Below are 9778 nucleotides of genomic sequence, written 5' to 3' on the forward strand. Positions count from 1 at the left end.
TATAATCACATCACATGCCCTCAATAAGGTCCATAACCCAATTACTCCATCCCCCATTCACCACTCCTCCAGCAACCCTCAGTTTGTTTCCAATAGCTAAGATTTTCTCATGGTTTGTCTCTCTCCCTCTCTAGTGAGTTCCCATTCACTTTTCCCTCCCTTTTCCTATGATCCTCTGTGCTGTTTCTTACATTGCTCATATGAGTGAAACCATAGGATAATCTGTCTTTCTCTGATTGACTTATTTTACTCAGCATAATATCCTCCAGTTCCATCTATGTCAATGTAAGTGGTAAGTATTCATCCTTTCTGATGTGTGACTAAATTTCATTGTATATATGAAACACATGTACTTTATCCATTCATCTGTTGATGTACATCTCAGCTCTTTCTACTTTTTAGCTATTATGGGCATTGCTGCTATGAACATTGGGGTACAGGTGCCCCTTTGGATTACTACATTTGTATATTTGGGGTAAATACATAGTAGTGCAATAGTGTAGCCCTATTTTTAACTTTTTAAAGAACCTCCACACTGTTCTCCAGAGGGGCTGCACCAATTTGGATTCCCATCAACAAGTTATGATGATTCGTCTTTCTCTGCTTCCTCCCCAACATCAGTGTTTCCCGAGTTATTAATTTTAGCCATCCTGACTGGTGTGAGGTGGTATCTATTGTGGTTTTCACTTGCATTTCCCTGATGGCTTGTGATGTGTAGCATTTTTTTTTCATGTGTCTGTTGGCCATTTGTTTGTCTTCTTGGGAGAAATGTCTTTCATGCATTCTGCCCATTTCTTGACTGGATTATAGTTTTGGGGTGTTGAGTTTGAGCAGTTCTTTATGGATCTTGGAAATTAGCCTTTTATATGATATGTTATTGGCAAATATCTTCTCCCATTCCATTTGGTGCCTTTTAGTTTTCTTTGTGGTGCAGAAGTTTTTAGCTTGATGAAGTCCCAAAAAATGAAGTTCCTTTTTGCTTTTGTTTCCCTTGCCTTTGGAGATGTGTCTAGGAAGAAGTTGCTGCAGCTGGGGTCAAAGTGATTGCTGCCTGTGTTCTCCTCTAGGATTTTGATGGATTCCTGTCTCACATTAGGTCTTTCATCCATTTTAAGTTTATCTTTGTGTATGATGTAAGAAAATCATCCGGTTTCATTCTTCTCCATGTGATTGTCCATATTTACCAGAACCATTTATTGAATATTGATTTTCTCCTTATCTCTGAAATTTGCAAGCTTAACTATTATATTTCAGGGTATTGACCTATTTTTATTTATTTTAGGGGGTGTTCCTTTTACCTTTTGGAAATAAATCCCTGTTTCCCTCCCCAGATTAAGAAAGTTCTCAACTATGATTTGCTCAAGTACACCTTCTGTCCTTCTCTCTCTTTCTTCTTTCCCTGAGACTCCAATAATTCCAATATTGTTTCATTTTATGGAATCAGTGATATATCAAATTCTCCTCTCCTGTCCATTAGTTGCTGCTTGGGGCTTTTGTTCCCTAAGGCTTTTGTGCCTCTTTAGAGGATGAAAGTAAAAATAGTCAGGCTGATCTCCATCCCTGAAGCTGAAATATGGCAGCCCCATCTTCCCAGTAAATCCTCAGGGATAAGCAGTCCTCACTTTTCTGTGTGCTAAAGTTCAGACTTCTGTGGTGCATTTCTGCACCAGTCCTCCTGGGGAAAGTGGAAGGTCACCATGTTTCTGTCCTTTTTTGGGCCCCCACATGGAGAGTAGTCATCCAGTGGTGCCTCAGTTTGTGGTTTAGGGCAAATGGATATGAGAACCCCCTTCCCAGGCTCACTGACCATAGACTGTTTCCTGCTCAAATGCTTGGAAACTCTGCTGATTCAGGAACTCTTATTCTTTCTGTAACCCTGGATTTCCTGAAACCACAGCCTCCCACCTAGGATTCTTCCCTGCTTTGCCACATGAACATCTTTCAGGCAGGGATGTCTTTTACTGGGGCAGACTTCTAAAAGTTCTGATTTTGCACTCAGGCTATATCACTTTCTGGTAGCTCCCTCATGGAAGATCCCACTCCCCACCATTTGTCATCCAACTATCCCATCAAATTCACTTCTCCATACCTCCTAACTTATAAAAAGTGGTCTTTTTACTATTTGTAGAATCCAAAAATTATTTTCTTAAACATCTATGGTTGAAATCATAGGTGTTCAGAATGGTTGGAATGTTATCCAGCTAAATTCAAGGGACCAGATGAAATGAGATCCTCTAATCTTCTGCCATCTTGCTTCCCTCCCCCTACCAATATCCTTTTAAAAATATTTTTATTTGAATATAATCGTCACACAGTGTTCCATCAGCTTTATATTTACAACATAGTGATTCACAAGGTTAAGTTATTATGTTCACAACAAGTGTACTTACCATCTGTCATGAGACATTATCAGGGTGATGGAGAGTGGGTCAAAATGGGTGAAGGGGAGAAGGAGGTACAGGCCCCTAATTATAGAATGATAAGGCACAGGAATACAGTCAATATTTTAATAAAAATGCAATGGGATAGATGGTAGCTGTATTTATGATGAATATAGCATAGTGTATAAACTTGTTAATGGAACATTGTAAACTATACTCAAATTTAAAGAAATAATAAAATAAAAATGAAGGAAAAAATACAAAAAATAAAACAAAATATACAATTAATGGGCTATATTCCTTATGCTGAGCCTTTTATTCCTGTGACTTATTTATTCCATAACTGGAAGACAGTATCTCACATTCTTCTTCACCCATTTTGTCACTGCTCCATCACTTTCTTCCCTAGCAACCATCAGTTTCTTCTCTGTATTTACACATATGGTTAGCTTTTTGCTTATTCATTCATTTCTGTTTTTACATTCCACATACAGAACTGAGTTTATGTGGCATTTGTCTTTCTCAGTCTGACTTACTTCACTTAATATAATACCATGTGGGCCCATCCATGTTGTTACAAAGGGCACAATGTTATGGATTTTATGGCTGCATAATGGTCCATTGTCTGCACGGAATATACAAACACACACATACATACCACTCCTTCCTTAAAGATTCATCTATTAATGGACAGTTAGATTCCATATGGAAAGATTGTTTCCATATCTTAACTATTGTGAATAAGAATAGCATAAGAATAGGGGTACATATATAAATATATGAATGAATGAAATCTTGCCATTTGCATTGTTATGGATGGAGCTAGAGAATAAGTTATGCAAACTAAGTTAATCAGAGAAAAACAAATGTCAGATGATCTCACTTATATGTTGAATTTAATAAACAAAACAAATAAGTAAAGGGGGGGAAAGAGAGAGGCAACTATAGAGAATAAACTGATGGTTACCAAAGGGAAGTGGGAAGGGGATGGATTAAATAGGTGATGGAGATTAAAGAATGCAGATGTTGTGGTATGCACCAAGTGTTGTATGGAAGTGTTGAATCACTATATTGTGTACCTGAAACCAATATTGCATTGTATGTGGCACCTGAAACCAAAATTACACTGTATAAAAACTAACTGGAATTTGAATAAAAATGTTAAAAAAGGTCATATGAAGATCTGGTAAAAATTAAAATAAACATATATGTCCATATATTAGTGTTTTTGCTTTATTTGGGGAAATGCATAACCAGTAGTGGAATTATTAAGGCATGAATATTTTTTTAAAAGATGTATTTTTTTGGTTTTGCTTTTTGTTTTTGTTTTTGTTTTACAGAGAGAGAAAGATAACAGGAGACAGGGCAAAGGGAGAGGGAGAAAGAGAATCTCAAGAAGTCTCCCTGCTTGGTATTGAGTCTAGTGGAGCAGTTCTCAAACTCTGACCCTGAGATCAAAACTTGGTCAAGGGGCACCTGGGTGGCTCAGTGGGTTAAAGCCTCTGCCTTCGGCTCAGGTCATGATCTCAGGGTCCTGGGATCGAGCCCCGCATCAGGCTCTCTGCTCAGCAGGAAGCCTGCTCCCTCTCTCTCTGCCTGCCTCTCTGCTTGCTTGTGATCTCTGTCTGTCAAATAAATAAAATATTAAAAAAAAAAAAACTTGGTCAAAAGTTGGGGACTTAACCAACTAAGTCACTCAGGTTCCCCTAAGGTACTGTATTTTTGATTTGTGAATTCCTAAATTTCTATTAAATTTGTTCAATTACAGGTAATTTATACTCCTACAATTTGCAAGTCCTTGGAATTTCTCTTTATTAGTACCCTGGGTTTCTGTGTGTAAACATGCACACAGACACACACACAAGCTCACTAAAATTTTATTTCAGGTTGTCATATGCCATGAGTGATCTATTAACTCTACAGTTCTCCTTGGTGATTCAGGTAAAATCCAATGGAGAATACCACTTGGGTGGCCAACCATACTGGACGATTAGATTTTGAACTAGTGGGACTCTTCAGTCAATCCAACCACCCAACTCTTCTTTGTGTGGTCATTTTTGTGGTTTTCCTAATGGCCTTGTCTGGAAATACCATCCTGATCCTTCTGATACAGTGTGATGTTCACCTGCACAACCCCATGTACTTTTTTATCACCCAATTGTCTCTCATGGATGTGATGTACATTTCTGTCACTGTGCCCAAGATGCTCATGGACCAGGTCATAGGAGTGAATAAGATCTCAGCCCCTGAATGCGGGATGCAAATGTTTCTTTATTTGACACTAGGAGGTTCAGAATTTTTCCTTCTAGCTGCCATGGCCTATGACCGCTATATGGCCATCTGCCATCCACTCCGTTATCCTATCCTCATGAACTATAGGGTGTGTCTCCTCTTGGTGTCTTCTTCCTGGTTTCTAGGATCTGTGGATGGATTTATGCTCACATCCGTCAGCATGACCTTCCCCTTCTGTAGATCCCGGGAGATCCATCATTTCTTCTGTGAGGTCCCTGCTGTAATGAAGCTTTCCTGCTCAGACACTTCCCTCTATGAGACCCTCATGTACCTGTGCTGTGTTCTCATGCTCCTCATCCCTGTGACAATCATTTCAAGCTCCTATTCTTTCATCCTCTTCACCATCCACAGGATGAACTCAGCAGAGGGATGGAAGAAGGCCTTTGCCACTTGTTCTTCCCACATGATGGTAGTCATCCTCTTCTATGGTGCTGCTGTCTATACCTACATGCTTCCCACCTCCTATCACACCCCAAAGAAGGACATGATTGTATCTGTCTTTTACACTATACTCACTCCTGTTCTAAATCCTTTAATTTATAGTCTTAGGAATAAGGATGTAACAAGGGCTCTAAAAAAAATGTTGAATGTGGGATCTGTCTTACATGAAAGTATAAAGTAGGAAATATTTGTACTGTTTCTTTTCCTTCATGCTACAAATTAGAACTTTAGGATCTTATGCCAACGTTATTCTTCAGGTTCTCATACCATATGTCAACACCTATTCATCCCTTTCAGAGGAATTGTTTCCTTATACTGAAAAGCTCTTCATTTTTACACTTCTGTATTCAAAATATTTGTACAATTGCATTGTACCCATGTTATATTTTTCTGAAATTTACAACTGCACTGTGATTCTGTGGGAAAATACTCATATTTGTATGAAATACATATCAAGATATTCAGAAACAAGGGTCATAAGGTGATATGAGACAGACAGATGGAGAGAGAAGTGATAAATCAAATGGGGTGTAATGCTAATACTTGAATCTAGGAAAAAGGTATATTAATTCTTTATTGTACTATTATTAATATTAATACTACTTTTACTATTCATACTAATTTTCTACAAATTTGAAATTACTTGGGAATAAAATATAAAGTATCAAACTTTTGGCTATGTTAAAAATTTGTCCTTGATGCATAGTGTCATTTTAAGTGGAAAATCTTGAAAATCATTCAAAAATTAACATGGCTGATCATTACTGCATCAATCCAGTTGTTGTGCTGTTTAATTAGATCGATTTCATTCCTTAGGTTTCAAAACTGAAGACATTCAGTGGCTGTTATCTCTCTGAAATCATTAGTACATTGTGGTAGAATGTACTGTGTGAAAAATATTAATCCCAAGAAGCCAGGCTTAGGGCAGCTTTCCAGCATAAAGTAATACCAGCTGAGATTTGAAGTATGTCATTTATACAAACAAGCAGAGGAAGACCATCAAACAACAAATCTTTCATTTATTCAAAAAGCACATCTTATGATAAAATAAACAAATAACTAATAGCAAACTGAATTTAACATATAAATAACAAATGTCTACTATCCCTAAGGGATTTGGTCTATAAGTGTAGTTTGTGAAAATAGTTGTAGTAAAATACACAAATTATTTTGAGGCTCATGTAGAAAAGGCATAGCTCATAAGGACATACCTGTTCTACCTATGACATGTGAATTCAGCCAAACAAAGAAGCTGGAAGGAGACCCTCGATCTCAGTGTTGAATGGTGACCAGATGCTACCTTCATATGAGTACAGGAGGCTGGGACCAGGGCTCTTGCTCAAGGAGCGACGACATGATGCCACAATAAAGGAGCACTATAAGCAAAGTTCAGGTGGTTGACCAAACAGGAGAGAAATGTCCCAATAGCACCTCCTTCCTGGTTCACCTTATACCTTCGTTTCCTGTCCTTTCATGACCAAGACATTTACAAATGATAACAAAATGACCAGATTTGGATTGTAGAAAAGTTAAATCACTGGGAATCTATTGGAGAAGAGCAACACTTGGTTGAAGACCAGGAGAGTAGGAAGATGAGCTGAATAGTGTTGATCTAAGTGGAATGGACTTTTCCAAGTGGAATTATGGGCTTTTGGGGTGTAAGCTGAGCCTTGTTGAATATATTCCATAAAACCACAAATTTGGTTGCATGTTTACCCATTTCCAATTGTTAGGGATGAAAGGAATGAGAATGACACAAAGCAAAAATCAAGCAAAGTTTTATTTCACGCCATGCATCAGAAATGAAACTGACCGGTAGGTGCTGAGCCTTGCTGGGGGCCACCGCCTCCTTGCCCTGGGGTCCCTCCTGGAGGCTCCCTGCCTCACCCTCACTGTACCACAGGCCACTCCTGACGAGTCCGCTCCCGGCGGCGCTGCTGCTTGGGGTGGCAAGGCCGCTGCAGATGAGGCAGCTCCCAGGACTTCTAGTGACAGCGCCGCTGCTCGGGCAGCAAGGCCACTCGTGGCGGCACCGCTGCAGATGAGGTTCCCAGCAATGCCGCTCCAGATGAGGCTGCTCCCGGTGGCGCCACTGCTTGGGGTGGCGAGGCTCCCAGCAATGCTGCTCCCGATGATGAAAAGGGCGCTGTCATTCTCCACAACCCCGACACTACCACTACCCTAACGGCTCCCAATGGTTCCTGCTACCAGCTACCCTAACTCCTCCTGCTACTACTCCCCCGTGCAGTCTCACAGACCAGCCTTTATAGAGGTGGTTGAGCCCGACCCACACACAGGTGGCCAATGGGATTGCAACTCACCTCAGTAAATATATGCATGCCCCACTGATTGATCGTCTTCATCTAGCTGGCCTGGCCCACCCCTATATCCCCCCCTTTTCTTTGGAAATTAGTCAAATCCTTGACCTTTCAACAGGTAACAATAGGAGCAAAAATAAACTCAGGGTTTTTTAGCCTTAGCTTTAGTCCATGGTCAACAGGGTCTGTCGGCTGCAGCTTCCGTCTCTGGGGGGTGTTCTCGTCCTCAGTTCGTTTGACCTGACCCGCATGAATCCAGGCCCTAATGCCTTCTACATTTACTGCTGTGGGGGTGGTCAAGATAACAGTAAATGGTCCCTTCCAGAAAGACTCCAAGTTTCCCACTTGATAGCGATGTATCCAAACCAAGTCCCCGGGTTGATAAGGATGTGGTTCCACCTCGGCCTCCATCCCAGTGCGGGCAGTCAGGATCCCTGAGTGGGCTTTTTTTAAGATAGACTGTAATGCCTGCAGTGACTGCAGTACAGATTGGTCAGTCATTTCTGCTAGGGCAACTTCTTGTAGTTGAAGATTGGGGGGGGTCTCCCAAACATTATTTCAAATGGGGACACCTTGCTTAAATAGGGTGTACATCGTGCCCTGAGGAGGGCGCCAATCTCCAGAATTAGTTTTGTCAAGGTCTCTTTAAGAGTCCGGTTCATTCTCTCCACTTGCCCGGAACTCTGGGGCCAGTAGGCACAATATAGTTTCCAATTAGTGCCCATGGCCTTGGCCAATGCCTGTGAGACTGAACTCACAAATGCAGGGCCATTGTCTGACCTGATTGTGAGAGGCAGCCCAAACCTAGGAATTATTTCTTCTAGTAGCTTTTTGGCTACCACTCCTGCCGTCTCATGTTTGGTGGGAAAAGCCTCTACCCAGCCTGAAAAGGTATCTACAAAAACTAACATGTACTTGTGCTCATATTTTCCAGGTTTCATTTCTGTAAAATCTATTTCCCAATAAATTCCTGGTTCCTTACCTCTTTCTCCTTTCCCTCTTCCCATTTTAGTTCTTCCCACATTAACTGCCTGTCATTGAGCACATCTATCAACTACATCCTGAACCATACGCCCTAATTTAGAAACCTGGAACTGCTTGCCTATAAGCTCCTTGAGTTTGTGTATCCCCAAATGAGTACCCTGATGCATCTGGTCTACTAACTTTTTGCCTAGTCTTCGAGGAAGAATTATTTTTCCTGCTTCAGTCTTAGCCCAGTCCTCTTCATAGTCCAATTTAACCCATTTCTGTAAATACTTTAAATCTTCTTCTGAATAGTTCGGTTTTTCTGGTAGGGCTGGAACTGGGAGTGTAACCAGTTCTTGCACTGTTTCTTGGGCTGCTTGCTTTGCGGCTTGATCTGCTAATTGGTTTCCTTTTGAAATCAGATCAGTCCTCTTTTGGTGTCCCGGGCAATGCATAACGGCCACGTCTTTTGGGTCCCAAATAGCCTGGAGGAGAGCCAATATTTCTCCTCTGTTTTTAATTCATTTTCCTTCTGCTGTTAATAGGCCCCTTTCTTTATAAATAGCACCATGTATATGGAGAGTAGCAAAGGCATACCTGCTGTCCATATACATGTTGGCGGTTTTACCTTTGGCCATCTGCAATGCCTTAGTGAGTGCAATCAGTTCCACTTTTTGTGCCGAAGTTCCATGTGGCAGGGCTGCTGTCCAGAGTTTCTGCTCAGGAGAAACTACTGCAGCCCCCGCATACCTCTTTCCATTGATTACGTAGCTACTCCCATCTGTGAACAGAGTCATCTCAGCATCTAGGAGGGGAATGTCTCTGAGATCCAGGCTTATTCCTGAAACTTGGGTTAGGACCTCCCCACAGTCATGTGGGTGGTCAGCCAGCTCCTCTGGCAGCAGCGTGGCTGGATTTAGCACCGCTGGGGGCCGGAAGGTCACTCTTGGTTCATTGAGGAGGAGGGCCTGATACCCCATCACTCGTGCATTTGTCATCCATCGGCCTGGTGGAGTCCAGAGAAGGCCCTCGATAGCGTGTGTGGTGGTCAAGATGAGATTTTGACCCAAAGTCAATTTACTTGTGTCCTTGACCAGGAGGGCCATGACAGCAATTATGTGGAGGCAAGGGGGGAACCCAGCTGCTACTGGATCTAGTTTCTTGCTAAGATAATCTACTGGCCTTTGTCAATGCTCCAGGGTTTGAGTTAAAGCTCCTTTGTCCACTCCTGCTTTTTCATTCACATACAAGTGGAAGGCTTGGTAACATCCGGGATGGCCAATGCTGGGGCACGCAGTAAGGCTGCTTGTAATTCCTGAAATGCTCCTTCAGCCTCAGCTGTCCACTCTATCATAGTGAGCCCCCCTTTTGCCAGTTTGT

At 41.5% G+C, this 9778-nt stretch overlaps 1 protein-coding gene across 1 annotated transcript; it reads left to right on the forward strand.

Annotated features, from left to right (window-relative positions):
• The first annotated feature begins 4332 nt into the window (after positions 1 to 4332).
• LOC123936257 (olfactory receptor 2T29-like) lies at positions 4333 to 5295 on the forward strand. Its single transcript, XM_045996906.1, has one exon. The coding sequence runs from the start codon at positions 4333 to 4335 to the stop codon at positions 5293 to 5295; it is 963 nt and encodes a 320-aa protein (XP_045852862.1).
• Positions 5296 to 9778: the final 4483 nt, after the last annotated feature.

This window comes from Meles meles, unplaced genomic scaffold (assembly GCF_922984935.1).
Source record: "Meles meles unplaced genomic scaffold, mMelMel3.1 paternal haplotype, whole genome shotgun sequence".
Classification (NCBI taxonomy): Eukaryota; Metazoa; Chordata; class Mammalia; order Carnivora; family Mustelidae; genus Meles; species Meles meles.

Coding starts and splice junctions, on each gene's coding strand:
- LOC123936257 (XM_045996906.1), top strand. CDS start 4,333: ATGGAGAATACCACTTGGGTGGCCAACCATACTGGACGATTAGATTTT.